This window comes from Eucyclogobius newberryi, unplaced genomic scaffold (genome assembly GCF_026437365.1).
Source record: "Eucyclogobius newberryi isolate DKJ021-1_F unplaced genomic scaffold, fEucNew1.0.hap1 SCAF_22, whole genome shotgun sequence".
NCBI lineage: Eukaryota > Metazoa > Chordata > Actinopteri > Gobiiformes > Gobiidae > Eucyclogobius > Eucyclogobius newberryi.
In genome coordinates, this window is record NW_027315857.1 from 3,664,100 (window position 1) to 3,682,823 (window position 18,724).

General features: G+C 46.4%; 1 protein-coding gene across 1 annotated transcript in view; it reads right to left on the reverse strand.

Annotated features, from left to right (window-relative positions):
• Nucleotides 1-17,524, reverse strand: part of LOC140372131 (E3 ubiquitin-protein ligase TRIM39-like) — a 38,050-nt gene extending 20,526 nt beyond the window's left edge. The window contains exons 1-4 of the mRNA XM_072459416.1: nucleotides 17,383-17,524; nucleotides 16,985-17,091; nucleotides 13,286-13,561; nucleotides 12,286-12,500 (exon numbers count right to left, since the gene is read on the reverse strand). Coding sequence (XP_072315517.1) covers nucleotides 12,286-12,500; nucleotides 13,286-13,561; nucleotides 16,985-17,091; nucleotides 17,383-17,524 — 740 coding nt within the window. The remainder of the gene's footprint in view (nucleotides 1-12,285; nucleotides 12,501-13,285; nucleotides 13,562-16,984; nucleotides 17,092-17,382) is intronic.
• Between the last annotated feature and the right edge of the window lie 1,200 nt (nucleotides 17,525-18,724).

Consider the following 18,724-nt stretch of genomic DNA (forward strand, 5'->3'; position numbering starts at 1 on the left):
GTGTGGTAAAATACTTGTTTCTACAGATAATGATCTCACATTTGAAACTTAAGTAGCCAACTATTTTTTGTAATTGCAGGCCTCACATACAAACAGCAGCTACAAACACCCTCATTTTTAACAAAAAACTTAGGTGAGGATAAGGCTACCCCAAATAAATTGTCTGTTTGCTGTAACCCGAGTCAACATTTTTTCAAGTGGCTCGGTCGGTAGGCAAATTCATATTTTTTTTTTACTTTGAAGGCAAAAAAAAAGATCCAAATTTTGCCATTTTTTAGTCGGAGTGACCACCAGGGGTCAGGCTTCAACAGTCAATGACGGAAAACGTCTCTATCAACCCGATCATGAGACTAAATCTAACGATTTTAAGACATTTCAATCGACCTTTTGTACGCCGCTATTCATTATTTTGCTAGCGAAGGCGAGCGGGGGGAACATGCGGGGGACACGGGCGCCGCCATGTTTGTTGTGATGACGCTACTGGGCGTGTGTCAATACCAGAATGCATTGCGTAAAACACCCTGACAGAGCCTGGCATGTCCTATGGACACTACAGTGGCGCCGACAGAGGTAGACCATCTGGGTCCGGAGCTTTCTGTCTGGCCGGCGTATCCAAACCAGAGTGGGCGCTGCTTACTCTGGGGTCTACATACCGGCTTTGAGTTGGCGTCAGCACATTAGAAGACAACAATACCTCGTGCACTTGGATGCCAACTGCCATAAAAAACAACAACGACAACAGTTTGGATATTACGGCAACATAGAGGAACGCCTCGGTCCGTATGACGGGGAAGAAGAAGAGGAAGCGTGACCTGGTCGGTGACGATATGAACAGCGGGGAGGACTCCCCTGGAGCCACTGATCCTGTGCAGCGTAGGGCGTCTTCTTGCTCGTCTATGGAGGGCTCTCTCAGTGAGGAGCAGGGCGGGGGGGTTGCAGATGTCGGGGATGTGAGTTCAGAGTGTAAGGTGTTCATAAAGCTCGCGCAGGATAATACGTCCTTTAAGGGGTGGGATCCGATGGCGTTGACAAGGAGCCTGACTGTAGCTGTGGGAGTGGTCAAGCATGCGAGTGTCCTTAGGGATGGCTCGCTGCTGGTCGTGTGCAAGGACGTGGCTCAGCAAAGGAAGGCGATTGAAGCTAAGTGTCTGGGGGGGAAGGACATTCTTGTGTCTGATGCTGTAAGAGGCACGGTCAGGGGAGTTATAGTAGGCGTCCCTACGACGACATCTGTGGATGACATAAAGGAGAATTTGACTGGAGCTAAGGTGGTGGATGCTAGGCGGTTGAAGATGACCCGGGATGGGGTAAGGTGTGACAGCCTGTCGATAATGATTAGATTTGAAGGTGGGATCCTGCCTCGTGTGGTGTGCGTTGGGTACATGCGCTATGGCGTACGCCCATATGTTCTGCCGCCCCTGCGTTGCTTCAAGTGCCAGCGCTTTTGGCATATTGCAGCGGTCTGTAGAGGGAAGCAGAAGTGTGGTAAATGTGCAGGAGACCACGAGTATGGGAAGTGTGACGACGGAGCAAAACTCAAGTGCTGTAACTGTGGGGGAGAGCATAGCTATGCCTACGGGGGATGCGTGTTCAGCAAGAGGGCTGCTGAGGTGCAAAAAGTTAGAGCCTCTCAAGGCATATCCTACGTGGATGCGGTCAAGAAGGTGTCTGGTAGTCAGGTGACGGTGGATGCAGTGGGGGCTGCCAGTGCTGCTGGTGTCCTAGGCGACAGGGGAGGGGGCAGCGTTGCCCGCGGCCAGGGGGAGGTCCCCACTGGGATGCCTGTGAGTGTGGCTTCCACGGGCAGAGGCCCTGTGGGTGCGGAGGATGTACTGGTTGTGAAGAGGAAAGATTTCTTCCTCTTTATAGTGGAAGTGATTAACTGTACTGGGCAAACCAAGAAGAGATCCGAAAAGACTAAGATCATCGCTAAGGCTGCAGGGAAGTACTTTGGAGCTGGGGGCCCCGAGTGGACGGAGATAGAGGATGCGCTGCGGCAGGGCGCCCTGCCCCATTCTGGCAGTGGGAGTGGGGGGGCTCCCGATGCGCCGTCAGGTTCCGGGGGCTCATAATGGCGGTGGTTGTCTTGCAATGGAATGCGCGTAGTCTTCGTGCTAATGGCCAGGAATTTAAGCATTTTGTCTCTACCTTGTTGAACAAGCCTCACGTTATGTGCGTGCAGGAGACTTGGTTACGACCTAGGTGAGGTTTTGGGATACAAGGGTATGTGTGTGTTAGGAATGATAGGGAGCAGGGTAGAGGGGGAGGTGTGGCTGTGTTTGTCCGAGATGACCTAAATTACGTTGTTGTCAGTGTGAGTAAAGCGCCGGAGGCCCTGGCGGTGAGGGTCTGGCTGGGTGGTGAAGCTGTTACTGTGGTTAACCTTTATAATCCGTGTGGTGAGTTAACGTTAGAGTCCTTACATAGTATCGGTAAGGATGTTCGGGGAAAGGCCGTGTGGTGTGGGGATTTTAATGCGCATAGCGCTTTGTGGGGCGGTAGTGGTACCGATAGGTATGGGCAGGTGGTAGAGGGTGTTATCAATCAAAGGGAGTTGGTTTGTCTGAATGATGGGGGTGGGACCCGCTATGATATGGGGACCGGTGCGGAAATTGCAATAGATCTTACACTTGTGTCCAAGGAGTTAGCTGGTGTTTGTAGTTGGGAGGTTCTTGGTAATCTTTCTTTTGGTAGCGATCACTATCTAGTCCGCACCGTGATTGGCTTTGGGAGCTGTGTGGTCAGGGGGACGAGGATCCAGAGGTGGCAGTTGGCAAGGGCGAACTGGGGGGCTTTCCTGAGGAAAGCTGATGATGGTTCTAGGGTTCTGCAGGAAGGAGGATTGACTCAGGTGGATGATCTCAATAGTGCAATTGTCTCGCTCATCACGCAGTCAGCGGTAGGCACGATTCCTAAGAGTGGTGGTAGTGGACATAGGAAGCGGGTGCCGTGGTGGACTGAAGCATGTGGTCATGCTGTTAGGGCGAGAAATGCGGCGTTTCGCCGGCTAAGGGTTGCCCACACTGAGGGTGCCCTCATTGACTACAAGAGGGCCCGCGCTGTTGTGCGGAAAACTGTGAGAACGGCCAAGAGTGCCTATTGGAGGCGGTATTGTTCCAAAATTGGGAGAGAAACGCGTCTCGGGGATGTTTGGGGGATGATTAAGCGGATGCATGGGGTTGAGCGCCGTCATGGGACCCCGGTCCTAATACTGAATGGTGTTGAAGCAGTCAGCGACGTTGACAAAGCTGAACTGTTGGCCAGCACCTTTGTGTCGGTGCACAGCTCTGACAATCTCTCACCTGCGGAAAGGCACTACAGGGAGAGTACTTTGGCCCAGAATTCTGAGCTGATTGGGCACCAGCCTTCGACTCAAGATGACCTTGGCCTTCCGTTTAGTTTGTTTGAGCTAAGGAGAGCACTTTCTAAGGCGAAACAGACAGCCCCGGGTAAAGATGAGGTGTGCTATGACATGCTCTCTCATTTGACTGATGACACGCTTGGGCTAGTCCTGGGTCTTTTCAACCGTGTTTGGGATTCAGGTTGTGTTCCATCTGCGTGGAAACAGTCTACGGTGGTGCCGGTTCTGAAGCCGGGTAGGCCAGCGTCTGACCCTTCAAGTTATAGGCCGATTGCCTTGACGTCGCAGCTCGGGAAAACGATGGAGCGCACGGTTACCGAGCGGTTGGATTACTTCTTGGAGAGTCAGGGTTTGCTTCCCGCGCACCAGAGTGGTTTCCGTAGGGGCAGGAACACCATGGATTCCGTGTTGTGTTTGGAATCTGATATCCAGCTGGCCAGGGCTCAGAAAGAAAAGGTTATTGCGGTGCTCTTTGATGTGGAGAAGGCGTACGATATGGTTTGGAAGGATGGGCTCCTCATTAAGCTGCGGAAGTGTGGTGTGAAGGGTAAACTGTTTAACTGGGTCCGGAGCTTTCTGTCTGGCCGGCGTATCCAAACCAGAGTGGGCGCTGCTTACTCTGGGGTCTATGGGGTGGAGAATGGGATCCCGCAGGGGAGTGTGTGTAGCCCTATCTTGTTCAATGTTATGATTAAGGACATCTTTGACGACGTGGATGGGTCTGTTGGGAGGAGCCTTTATGCTGACGATGGCGCTCTATGGGTGAGAGGGAGGAATCTCCGGTTTTACGAGGCGAAACTGCAAAGGGCAATACAGCAGGTGGAGCAGTGGACCCTGAAGTGGGGGTTTAAACTGTCCGTACGGAAGTCTCAAGTGATCTGTTTCTTCAATGGGCATAGGGACGTCTCCCTTCGACTGCATGGGCAGGTGCTCGAACAGGTCAGGGAGGTGAGGTTCTTGGGGGTCACCTTTGACGAGAGGCTTAGTTGGCGTCGGCACATTGATGAGGTCAGTGGTAAATGCAAAAGGGTGAATAACTTGCTTCGTTGTCTATCCGGCCAGGACTGGGGGGCCAGCAGAAGGTCGCTCCTGGGTATTTATCGGGCCGTCATGAGGGCGGCTATTGATTATGGCTGTATAGCCTACATGTCTGCGGCTGAGACTAACTTAAAGAAGCTTGATGTGGAGCAAGCCCAGGCCTTGCGCATCTGCTGTAGGGCTTTTAGGACCTCCCCTGTCTCGGCGCTGCAGGTTGAGTTGGGGGAATTGCCGTTACGGCTCCGGAGGCTAGAACTTCTGTTGGCTTACTGGGTGAATGTGCAAGGTCATACGAGCTCTCACCCGGTGAGGGACTTTCTCAGGGTTGATGGGGGGCAGAGTGAGGCTGGCGGTATGGTTTTCAGCCAGGTAGGAAATGCGAAGGCGCGGCTTGCGGGGGTTGGTGATCTGCGTGTGAGCCCGTCGGTGGCTTTGTCTGCTATAGCTCCGTGGAAGTTTGTCCCGGCTCCTGTTGATGTTAGCTTGCATGGCAAGCTTAGAGGAGTCGCTGCGAGGGCACCGCAGTTTGCCGTTCAAGCGCTCATCGATAAGCACTCAGGTGATGTGTTTATTTATACCGACGGGTCTAGGGATCCTGAGAGTGGGCGTACTGTCGCCGCTTATTTTGTGCCTGACCTGGGGCTAGCGGTCAAGAAGAGGTTGACAGATCGCCTTTCTGTTTTCACGTCGGAACTTATAGCGATACGGTTGGCATTGGAATGGGCGGAATCTGCTTTGCAGTGTTGCGGCATTGTGGTGGCCTCTGACAGCCTTTCTGCATTGCAAAGCATTAAATCTGGGAAATCGGATTGCAGACAGGATGTGTTGAATGGCATCTTCTGTCTGATGCTCTCCCTGTCCAGGAAGGATGTGAGGGTTTCCTTCATTTGGGTCCCTGCGCATGTGGGGGTGGATGGTAACGAAATGGCTGATGCACTGGCTAAACGTTCCCTTCGGCGGCCATCAATTGATGTGGCGGTTGAGTTGGGCAAGTCTGAAATCAAGCCCGTTATCAAGAGTCATGTGGTCGGCCTTTGGCAGGAATTTTGGAGCCACTTTGTTACTGGACGGCATCTCTATCACATACAGGGTAGTGTGGGTCCTTGCGGGTCTATGGGCAGGAACGCGTGGGAGGAAAGGGCCTTCGCCCGCATGAGGATTGGCCATACTGGACTCAATTGGTCACTGAGTAGGATAGGCAAACATCCGACCGGTCTGTGTGGTCACTGTCGGGTGCCAGAGACTGTCGAGCATGTGCTGATTTGCTGTGAGGCTTATGATAGGGAAAGGGCCGGGTTGGCCTTGTGGTTTCGGAATAATGGGCGGGAGTTCAATCTGCGGAACGTTCTGGCGATCCAGTCACAGGGTTTGTGTCAGGCTGTGGTTGCTTACTTATGTAGCACAGGGCTGGGTAAACGTTTATAGAGGTGGGGGGTGTTGGAGACTGAGCCGAGGATGAGGAGCAAGAGGATGTTCTAACGCGCTTGGACTTCATGGGCCTAGAAACGCCAAAGTGATGGAAGAAGGACTTCTAAAGGATAAAACGACAAAGACGTCCCATGACCTCATGGGCTTTGTAAAACAACAAAGACGTCCCATGATCTCATGGGCTTTGTATTTCCAAAGCACCGAACGTCGGGGGGGGCGAGGAAGGTGAAGAGGAGTCTCCCTGGAATAAAGCCGCAATGGGAGGAGTACTTTTACGGACTACGACAGAGTCTGAGGACTACGAAACGTCTGAGGAATAAAGTCTGGCGGTAATGCAACACTCGGATGCCAACCGCCATAAAACAACAACAACAACAACAACAACAGGTAGACCATCTTGTTTAAGGCAATTTGTCGTCATCAACTTGCGGTTTGTATTGTTACAGATGTGGGGTACTGACTATGCAGACACACATGCGTTGCGCAGTGCGTTGCGCAGTGCGTTATCATTGCTGTAATGATGAAAGACAGGATAACAAGCGTGATAAGAAATATTCAACACGGTAGTTTAGGGAAGACCGTTCGGTGAGTCGGCGAAATAATTGAAAAATAAAAGAATTATACGTTTATTCAACAAAATGCTGATAAAAAAATTTCAGTCGGCTAGTTTCACACTGGGTTGGTCGGGTTACGGCAAACATATTATTTTGCTCAGCCTAAAGAAAAACCTTTTTTGTGTATGTTCCAAGATTTATAACTTTTGTTCAGTCAGACTTAGAGTAGTTTACATGCAAACGAAAAAAACGAATCATTGCTTTATTGCGATGCAATCAGACATCTTCGTGTGCATGTAAACACCTTATCAATCTCCGGTTGAGTAACCCAGATAATGCGATTGTGTTCCGTTTCCTCGTGGCATGTATACGCCTTAATCGCACTGGAACTAGACAAGGCTTGTGTGCATGCTCCACGGCCCCCGCTGACGTATGACCCCGGAACAAAACCAGACAAGGAAGCCGGTCCTTTATAAGGAAGAAAACAACCGTATTCAGTCACAAGAGAAGAATCACAAAAGCAGCAGCATGAAAAACAACAGCAGCCATGCAGCACATTTTGGGTTTGAGCATATAGATCACTCGTTTACTAAATCGGACAAGGACAAGACAACTTTACCCCTACCTATCACCACATGTGAACACTTGTGTGCTGAGCAGATCATAATATAGTTCTTTTTTTTTTTTTACATTTTGTATTCGCTACATAGTTTCTACATACATTTCTATTTTCATGTGTGCATGTTTACATTTTCGTAAGTTGTATTTTATATATAATACATACCAAAGCAATGATTGGTTTTGTTATTTTTATTACAGTAAATGACTGTACAAAATAGATAGAGCTGCCCTCAAAATCAGACACGCAAATATGCATAGAATGGCTAAATACTCTGTTAGAACACGTCTTGTTTCCTGACCACCACCAGAACATTCATCTGTGTTGTACCTACGAAGACCTGTAAAAGATGGGTTTTAAATTATTGTGCTGGTGTGGGCTGACGAATCACTGTGGTGAGCCCGGTTAGAGCTCAAATGAAGAGTCGCTCTTTACTTGAGGGTGGTTTATTGATATCTTCAATTATTCTTTACAGTTTGATTGCACAGGTGGTATGTGTGTGGTCCTAAACAAACAGACCAATGAAATATTAATATATATAATATATAAATCCACAAACACTGCTATTACTACTATAAAAGGATTACGCTGTAACAGTAGCACATTTACACATATAAACAGTGCACCAACATTAGCGTCACTTTAAGATGTACACGTGATGGAGGCATGCATCAATTAAGCAGCAAACAACTCTAAAACACTAAACATCCTCCCAGCAGACAAGGGACGTTGCACTGTGATTCTCAACGCAGCTGATTACGAAGCCAAAGTCCACACCCTCCTCGAGGACACGACCACATACGAGCGCTTGAAAAGAGATCCGACCAGTGGCTACAAGAAGAAAGTGATAGACTGTTTACAAAGGCTGGAAAAAGAGGAAGCGATAGACCGGCCTCTGTATTACAGACTGTATCCTGGTGAAGCCATGCCTTGCATTTATGGCCTTCCAAAAATACACAAAAAGGAGGTTCCACTCAGACCCATAGTGTGCAGCACAGATTCCATCACCTACAATGTGGCCAAGCATTTAACAACTATATTGGCTCCGCTTGTGGGGAATTCGGAACATCATGTGGAAAACACGCACAACTTTGTGGATAAAGTGAAACATCTCCAACTGGACCCAGATGACCTCATGGTTTCATATGATGTTGTGTCCCTGTTCACCTGCATCCCGACCGCTGATGCAGTAGCAGCAGTGAGGATCAGACTGCAGGAAGACACCACCCTACAGGAAAGGACCAAACTGACACCTGAACACATATGTAAACTGTTGGACATCTGTCTGAACACCACTTACTTTCAATTCCGGGGACAATTTTACAGACAGATTCATGGCTGTGCCATGGGCTCGCCCGTCTCTCCCATAGTGGCCAACCTGTACATGGAGCACTTTGAGAAGAAGGCACTGTCCTCATTCTCAGGCATAGCCCCAAAACTGTGGCTCCGCTATGTCGATGATACTTTTGTAACAATCAAGAAACAAGAGCTGGAAACCTTCTCTGATCACATCAATGCGGTGGACCCACATATTAGGTTTACAAGAGAAGACGCTAAGGAGAATCGCTTGGCCTTTCTTGATTGTTCCACGATCAGAGGAGAGGACGGGAAACTCCAAATAGAAGTATATAGGAAACCTACACACACGGACCAGTATCTGCTCTTTGGTTCCAACCACCCACTACAGCACAAGCTGGGAGTGATCAGAACCTTACAACACAGAGCTCAAGGTGTGCCCACCAGCTCAGAGGGCAAGAAGAAAGAGGAAAAACATGTCCGAAATGCCCTCTCAGCCTGTGGTTACCCCGCTTGGGCTCTCAACAGAGTGAAGAGAACCAAGAAGCAGGACAAAAGGGAAACTGAACAGAGAAGGAAGGGTGTTTCTATCCCTTATGTGTCTGGCCTGTCGGAAAAACTGCAGAGAATTTTTAGACAACACGAAGTCCCTGTTTATTTTAAACCAGGCAACACTTTAAGACAAAAACTGGTTCACCCAAAGGACAAGTTGCCGACTCAAAAACAGAGCAATGTAGTTTATTCGATCCAATGCAGTGAAGAAAGTTGTAAAGAACGTTACATAGGTGAGACGAAACAGCCTCTACACAAGAGGCTTTATCAGCACAGAAGAAATACTAGTTCAGGACCTCAGAGCGCCGTGCATCTCCATCTTGAAGCCTCTAATCACTCGTTTGAAGACGGTGAGGTGAAGGTTTTAAGCAGGGAGAAAAGATGGTTTGAAAGAGGAGTCAAGGAAGCTATTTTTGTTAAAAAAGAAAGACCTTCTTTAAACAGAAATGGAGGGCTTAGGTTTCATCTTCCTGTTATTTATAATGGGATTCTGAACCCCTGGAAAGGTAAAGGACATTCAGATGCTAATCAGGTACTCAGGTTGGTTGAGCCAGGGTCTCACAAAGACAAAGAGGTTTCTAATAGCCCATTAAGATTCTGAATAGGCTAGCTCGGTAGATACAAGGGGGAGTTTCTGTTGAAACAAACAACTCTTTCTACTTCAGGAAGGCTCCTCCCAATGGGCGGGTCTTACCACAGAAAAGTATTAATATCGGAGTTCTCGACCTAAATTCTGTTATTGACAATGACTCTTGGATGAGAGTCGAAACGTCTATTTTTTCAAACTGAGTCCAGATGACTACAGCTGAAGCTTTTTCTACTACTAAAACACTAAACTTAATACACACATGCATTGCAACTTTACTTACTTCTGTCACGCACACAATACTGAACTTGGGATGCAAACAAACTACTACATTCAACTATAAACTCTGATAAACCGCGATGGCAAACTCCGTCTCCAAACTCTTTTCCTCTCTCTCTGTCTCCTCACGCAGCTTGCTCCTTTCGGTTTCGGTAGTCTAGGCTCCGCCCCTTAAAGGGCCAGCATGACAGTCTCTTTCAATAGGGCCTTTTTAACAACCTGGCTGTGGTAGGTCATGCTCAGGGTGTGCTGCTTCCTCTGACCAGGTGGGATTGACAGACAAACTTTTTCACCATTGCGGTGTGCACCCCAAACTGGTTTGCAACGACACGATACTCTGCACAACTGGCCAGTTTAGAGAGAACAATGGCGGTTCTCATCTTGAGTGGAATTGGTGCTCGCAGAGTGGCTTCCTGGGGGCTCAGAACACCTTCCATCAGTCCGCAAAGTTTATCAAATGACCTGCGTGTCATTCGGAAATTCTCTTTCCATTTAGTGTCGGAAAACTCCTTCATCACGACCCTCTACCACCAGTCTGTGCTCCGAACCCGCATCCAACAAGAACGAGAATGTGGCGACGACATCAAGCTCACCAACGAAGACATGCTATTTTGGTAGCCCTCCAGCAGCATACGGCGTTCTTGTCTCAAAATCACCATGATCACCAGGGTTAGCGTGCAGTTTATCTGCACAAAAACTAACGAGGACATTACATACGAGATGAACAAAGCTGCAGTCCTGTCAGTCTGTCGCATGAGATTGTTGACATTATATGTGACGCAAAAGGTCAACTGGAATGAGGGGGCGTATTAGTCCCCTGAAACGACGCATATCGCTACCTAGTGTTAGGAGGACGACACGTTCTTGTCAGGAATTCGACTTTCTCGTCTGCGTGTATACTTGGACTAGGACAGAGCTTGTCTAAGACCTCAAAACCGAATTTGATCAAAAAACTTTTTTATTGTTTGCATGTAAACGCACTGAGTGAAGGAGAGATCCTACGACGGGCAGGCGGACGCGCTTCAATTTGCAGATAGACTGTGGAGCCAGAACCACTCAGGAGGAGAGAGAGGAACAGTCTAGATCAGTCTTGTATGCACAACTTGATTCATTAAACAGTTAAAAGAGGAATTCAGTTATTTAAAACAGCAGTCCACCTATTTTCTGAGCTTGGTCCAATCAGAGCAGGCGTTGCAGAGTTGCCATGTGAGTTTTTGCGTTTCGAGAGGAGCAGAGACAGTGGTGCTTTAGGACAATTATGCTACACTCAGAAAGTCCTATGATTTAAATGTAATGAAGCACAATTACATGGTTATAACTAGGCCTGCAATGATTGATCAAGTAAAACGAGTTAAAAAAAGCTTAGATTATTATTTTTATTGCCTCAATGATTTGTTTAATTTACAGATTTAATTAAAAACACGTGAAACTGTGGCGCGCGGAGCCCACGGAATTACTATTGTATCATCAAAAGTCTCACAATAATATAATGGCCTGTTACAATATATTGAAACGTTTGTTTCAGCAACAACTAAGCAAACTGAGGAAACTATGATCCTTTGCTCAATTTCAGAGTAAATTATATGAGGACATAATTGTTATTAGCACTTCTACATTTTAAAAGTATTTTCAATGTTATTATTTGTACCTAAGCCTTGTCAAGGCATTTTAAATGGAAAACATAATTTCTACATTTCTGTTTCTGCCTTTTAAACAAATTGCAATATATCTTGTACCTTTGTATATCGGAGATTTGCATATTGTTACATCCCTAGTTACCAGTGGGGCGGCTAGAAAAATGTTGTCATGTCCTTAGGTAAGACACGTCACCCACTGCTTATGGATAGTATGGATCAGGTGTGAGAATGAATGGTTGGTGGTGGTCGGAGGGGCCGATGGCGCAGATTGGCAGCCTTGCTTTTGTCAGTCTGCCCCATGGCAGCTTGGCTATAACAGTAGGTTACCACTGTTGAGTGTGGAGTTGAATAAATAATGCCTTGTGAAGCGTCTTTGAGTGTCCAGATAAGGATTATATAAATATAATTTATGATTGTATCATCATTATTATTACTTTTCACCACTGCTGATCAGTACAAGATATGGCACGAGTTATGACACGAGTTATGGCACGAGTTATGGCACGAGTTATGGCACGAGTTATGGCACGAGTTATGGCACGAGTTATGGCACGAGTTATGACACAGAGTGAAAGCAAAACTAAACAGGAAGACAGGGGAAGTCCGCTCACATGCAAGTGAAACCTCGCTGTGGCATGAAGGATTTCTAACATGTGAGACTGAAACAAAACAAAACAAAACTCAAGGTACACAGAGGTGGGTAGAACTCGATTCCATTTACTTGAGTAACTTTTGGAGAATATTGTACTTGTTTGAGTAGCTTTCAGGCCTAATACCTTTGCTGCTGCTTCAGTAATATACTGCAATATACTGACACTCTAGTTACTCTAATAATAATAATCATGTTTATATATATAAAAAGTAATAGTTCCATATACACTACACTAATGTGTGTGTGTGTGTGTGTGTGTGTGTGTGTGTGTGTGTGTGGTGACCTGGTCTGCAGGCGGCTGACGGGCCCCAGCAGCTCGTGCAGCAGGAGCTGGGGGTCCCTCTGATGGTCGCGCACGTGCTCTGAGCAGTAGGACTCCTCACAGTGCAGACAGGAGCGCACGGCCCGCATACTACGGCCCCCCGCTGCACATGGCCCACACTGGACGTCCCGAGGCGGGCCGGGCTCTTGCCTCTGTTGCGAGACCTGAGGCAAGGTCTAGATGAATGAGTTTAGATAATAGTTTATTTATGACAAATACAAATATCTGTCTATCTAGTCAATTCAATTCAAATACATGTTTTTTTATAACACCCAAAATCACAACAACAGTTGTCTCAAAGGACCACAGTGCAATAGAGAAACAGATTAAACAATGTTGAAACGTAGGAAATTTGAAAATGGACCCTCCTTTTCTACAAGGAAAAACCTCAAAATCCTTTAGGAAAAAGTAGAAACCTCAGGGAGCACCCACAGTTAAGGAGAGATTACGGACAGCCAAGCTGCAGATGCTCCATTTGCAGGTACACTGTGGAGCCAGAACCACTCAGGAAGAGAGAGGGTGGGTATTTAACTCCAGAGACCTACAGAAAATGGCTAGTCGTTCCTTTTTTCTAAATCCTATCAAAGATTCACTATGACATGTCAGTTTGTCTTTTTTTCACAGCAAAAGCCTCAGGGCCAGATTAGGGCGCTGGGGGACCAGTTGTTGCCCTTGATGATTGGGGATGAAATGTATGAAAATCTAAGTAATCCAAATAAGCATCTTGAAATTACTTTAAACTCTCTTAAATGTCACTTAATTGTGTACCGGTAATTGCTTTTATGATTTGTGTGCTGTCATTTTTTTTCACTGGTCCCCCTGACTCATTCTCATTCTCAATGGGTGCTCACCTGATTAAATAAAGGTTAATAAAAATAAAATAAAAAGGCATTTAGACATGCCTTTCACATTGAAACACAAGGTGCGTTAATAGTAAAACAAAAGTCACTGATGTCCTTACCGGACCGGGGGTGAGTAGGTCCCTCAGCATAACATTGGTCCTCAGCTCTGGTTTCCTGGAGAAAACTTGCTGACACAAAGGACATTTGACCACTGTAGAGCCACTCCAGTAGGTATCCAGGCAGCCTTTGCAGAAGTTGTGTCCACAGGGTGTGGACACGGGCTGGGTGAAGACATCCAAGCAGATGGAGCATTTCAGAGAGGGGGATGAGGTGGATGAGCCCATGATGAAGGAGAAGTGAAAAACTCTTGCTGTTGCCTGGGTTTTTATATTGACCTGTCGGAAATGGGTGAGGCACAGCAGACGGGGAAATTCCAAAGTGGAGATCGAAACTAAAACCGCAGTCACAAGATGTGCCCAGATAAACACGCATTTGTGTTTTTCTTTCATTTTTGATCTTTACAAGAAATGTGCACGTTTAAATTAATACCTGTGTCTGTGAAAAAGTCCCTTACGGCTTAGTTACCATGACATATTAATATTATAGTGTACAAAATGCCAATGGAGGACACAAGGACTGTAAGCTGTTTGTATTAAGAACTATGGTAGCGAGCATCAAAGTTCATAAGCTGAACAGTTAAGGCAATTTAAGAGGATCAGAACAAGAGGTGAATGGACTTTAAAAACACAAATGAGCTTCATGAATAGAATCTTATTTGCTGATGTAGAGCAGTTAGAGGCAGCTTTTGGAGCTCTGGAGAAGGAGACAGACCAAATATGCAGGATTACTCAAACGTGTGAGCAATGAAAAATGAAAACACCCATGAAGAAATAAATGTTTTACTTAACCCTCTGGTTACCCTAAAAGTTGTCACACTTTTTCATCTTAGGGACCCTCGAGGATCCCCACTTTTAAATGCTGTTAAAAACTGTTCTTGTGGCAGGAGCTTCTGGTCCAGATGGACTGTAGCCTCCTGTGGCTGGGGAGTGTAAGTAAGTAAGTAAATTTTATTTATGTAGCACCTTTCACAGACAGAGGTCACAAAGTGCTTCACAAAACACAGAATAAAACAATAAAAACACAAAAAACTTACAGTGAACAATACATATACAACAATATACAGTAAAATCAGTCTGTAAAACAAGTGCATTTAAAAGGCTTGACTAAATAAAAAGGTTTTAAGCTGACCCTTAAAAGCAGTAACTGAGTCCAGTGACCGTAGGGAGAACGGAAGATTGTTCCAGAGTCTGGGGGCAACTGCCTGGAAGGATCTGTCTCCTCTGGTCCGAAAACGGGTGCGAGGAACCAACAACAGTTTCTGGTCCAAGGACCTTAGTGAGCGAGAGGGAGCGTACGGTTTAATCAGATCGCTGATGTACGATGGGACCTGACCATTTAAAGCTCTAAAAGTTAAAACAAGAATTTTAAACTGTATCCGGTAGGAGACCGGCAGCCAGTGAAGGGCTTTAAGAATGGGTGAAATGTGGGCCCTTCTATTTGTGCGGGTTAGGATCCTCGCTGCAGAGTTCTGGACCAGCTGCAGACGAGAGAGTTCCTTCTTGTTAAGACAGGAAAACAAGCTATTACAATAGTCTAAACGTGAAGACACAAATGCATGAATTATAACTTCCAGGTCATTTTGAGACACCATTTTCCTGAGCTTAGAGATTTTCCTCAACTGAAAGAAACAGTTCCTCGTCAACAGCTTGGAGTGGTGCTCTAAAGACATGTCTTTGTCAAAGACAACACCCAAGTTTCTAAGACTTGGTTTAGCAGTCTGGCCTAAAACACCCAAGTACTGGTTTATCCCTGGAATGGCATCATCAGGGGCAATAATCAGAGTTTCTGTTTTGTTAGCATTTAGCTGCAAGGAGTTTTGACTCAGCCATTGTTTTATTTGCACTAAACAACTGACCAAGGAGTTCAGCTTCTGGATCTCAGAAGGTTTAAAAGAGCAATAGAGCTGAATATCGTCAGCGAACAGGTGATAGGACACATCACTAAACTCTTAAATGATCATTCCCAGGGGAATTATATAAAGCAGAAATAAGACGGGACCCAAGACGGAGCCCTGAGGAACTCCACACAACAGATCAGCTGAGTCGGACATTATTTGGTTTGCAACAACACTAAAGCTCCGACCGGATAAATATGAGGAAAACCAATGAAGAACTGACCCCAATAGTCCAATCAGGTCCCTCAGTCTGTTCAACAGGATATGATGGTCGACAGTGTCAAAGGCAGCAGACAGATCCAACAGAACTAAAACAGTGCATTTTCCAGAATCAGCAGACATCATAATGTCACTGGACACTTTCAACAATGCGGTTTCCGTAGAATGATGTTTGCGGAAACCAGATTGAAAAGAGTCGTGAATGTTTGACTGATCAAGGAAATCGGACAATTGTTCAGAGACCACCTTCTCTAGGATCTTGGACATGAACGGGAGCTTTGATATGGGTCTGAAACTTTTGGGGTCTGTCGGGTCCAAGTTTGTTTTTTTCAGTAAAGGCTCAACTATGACATGTTTAAATGGACCAGGAAACACACCAGTAGAAAGAGATTTACCATTTTGGTAACCCAGGGGCCAATAACATCAAACACTTTGAGGAAGAGCCTGCAGGGAAGGGCATCTGATGTACAAGAGGAGGGTTTCATCTTGGTCACCAGAGCTGAGATGTCTTCTAGAGTGACAGGCTTAAAAGAAGACCAGTTTTGGGAAACAGGCTCCACAGAAACAGGTTTATCAGACAATGGGAGTGGGATTTGGTCTTTGATCATCTTGATCTTATCGATAAAGAACCTGAGGAATTCATTGCTGTCAGCTTTGCAGGAAACAGGAGTCACTGCAGCTGAAGGACAAACAATAGAATTTATAGTGTCACTTTGGGGTTTTTCTTGTTGGATGTTATTAGCTGGCGGAAGTAATCAGATCTGGAACTTTCCATCATTTCATTGTAAGATGATACAAGATCTCTGAGGTGTAACCTATGGACCTCAAGACTGGAGGTTTTCCACAGACGCTCAGTTTTCCGACATAGTCTCTTTAGGTTTAGGATATGACTAGGAGTGGCTCAAATAGTCCATGTCCAGGGTGAGAAGGGTCGGCTACAATCCAACTTGATCGTCCCAGAGTCCTGGAGACGTACAGGTACAGCCGATCACCTTTTCAGCAGAGCGCACAAAGCGCTGTATTCTCTGTTTGTCCCAGGCTGTGGCTCGAGCGTACCACGCGGTGATGGAGGAGGTGAGGATGGACTCAATGAGGGCCGTGTAGAACTGCATCATCATCTGTCCTGGCAGCTTGGCTTTCCTCAGGAAGTACATCCTCTGCTGGGCCTTCTTGATGAGGGAGCTGATAGGGAGCTACCACTTGAGGTCCTGGGTGATGGTGGTGCTGAGGAAGTGGAAGGAGTCTACGGTGGTGATGGGAGAGTCTGCCATAGTGAGGGGGGGCTGTGACTTTCCTGAAGTCTACAATCATCTCCATTCTCTTCTGGGCGTTGAGCTCCAGGTTGTTGCCGCTGCACCAGGACACCAGCCCGTCCACCTCCCTCTGTAGACAGACTCATCCCCGTCCGAGATAAGCCTGATAATGGTGGTGTCGTCCGTAAACTTGATCAGTTTTATTATGGAGACGTGGCTAGAGGTGCAGCAGTTTGTGTACAGTACAGGGAGAAGAGCAGAGGAGAAAGTACACAGCCCTTTGGAGTTCCTATGCAGATAGTCTGAGTGTCAGGAAGTCAGAGATCAGGTACGTTGAGCTGGAAGAGCTTGTCCTGGAGTAGAGCGCGTAGGATGGCGTTAAATGCAGAGCTGAAGTCCACAAACAAGATCCTGGCGTAGGCTACTGGGAGTCCAGATGCTGCAAGATGAAGTGGAGTGCCAGGTTGATGGGGTCATCCACAGACCTTTTGGCTCTGTAGGCGAATTGCAAGGGGTCCAGCAGGGGGAGGTGAAGGACTTGAGGTGGGGTAAGACAGTATAACTTCATGACTACAGAGGTCATTGCCACAGGCCTGTAGTCATTAAAGTCGAGTGATCCTTGGCTTCTTTAGGACAGGGACAATGATGGACGATTTGAAGTTGGCTGGGACATTGCATCACTCCAGGGAGGTGTTAAATTTTCTTTGAAGATGGGGATCAGTTCTCCTGCACAGTTTCTTAGGTGGCGTAAGAGACACCGTCTGGTCGAGCAGCTTTTCTGGGAGGTTGATGGTGTTGAGTTGCTCAGCTAGTTTCCAGTCGTCTGCAGCGGGGGGCCCTGGGCTCGTAGTTGGTGAGAATCTGGAGCCCATTCTACACAGAGGCGGGGTTTTTGTCAGAGAAGCTCAACCAAAAGGCATTTGTCTTCATTTACATTTCGATACTTCTAAAAACATCATTCACCTTTGTGAACATAAATGTTGTTATTTGAGGTTCAATTGTTTTGACTCTCATCTCTGAGCAGTTATGTCTTCTCACAGGGGCCAAAGGAGGGTAGTTACAGGGTGACAGTGTCTGTGAGTCCAGCACAGACACGTAATGAAGCAAAAAATAATATTCATGATTTATTGACATGCATACTAGGGTCTAATAAATAAATAAGTGTACTTTTAAAGAAATACCACCTTATGTTGAAAATATGCACCACACATGTAGGAGTAGTGTAGAAGATAATATATAATATATATATATCACCCAAAGGGGACTTTTTCCATAAACCTCTCCCATTCAAAACATAGTAATCCATGAATTATTGACATATACAAGTGTTTAATACATTTAGCTAGTGAAGTATCTGCTTTTACATTTCTGTACTGTCATCCCACTCTGGTTGACCTCCGACCTTAGTGCACTCCTAAAAGTCTGTAGTGTGACAGCGGCGCCTGTGTTAATTTATGACTAGGACGAGCAACAGGCGAAGCGATAAGCCGAGGAAGGAAATATATGTTTGAACATGTGTGTTTTCGTATGACCTCATTTCTGTAACTTCTCCCCTCATTCTACCTAAACATGGATATTCTTTACATCTTGTTCTCTTATTGGCTAAACCGTTGGTATATGGATGAGCTCATGCCTGTCACATATTATTTAGAGGTCTTTGTGTAAGTAGACATATAAAAGGCGAGGTACGCCCGGAGACGGGGTTCTTCTGATCATCTGGAGTTCTTCTGTCCTGTATTTGACACTGCCATTTCGGTATTAAACTAACTTTGAAGGTACAGAGCTTTGTCAACGTGGGTCCTTTCTTTACACACGACGGCCTCACGGAAACATCGATCCTGGTCACTACAAAATGGCGGCACGAAATCAGGACGGATTTGCAGACTGGATCTAAGCTTCTAAACAGCAGAAAATCATTGGCCTAGGTGAGCTTTCGACCTTTGGTTTGATGCTGTGTGAGTGCTGTTGTCCTACATGCCTGTCCCGAAAAGAACTGGTGTGCAGTTGATGGTCTGTGAGGTGCGTGTGTGGAGAAGGGGAACGCGTCTCAAATTTGTTGAATTGGCATAAAT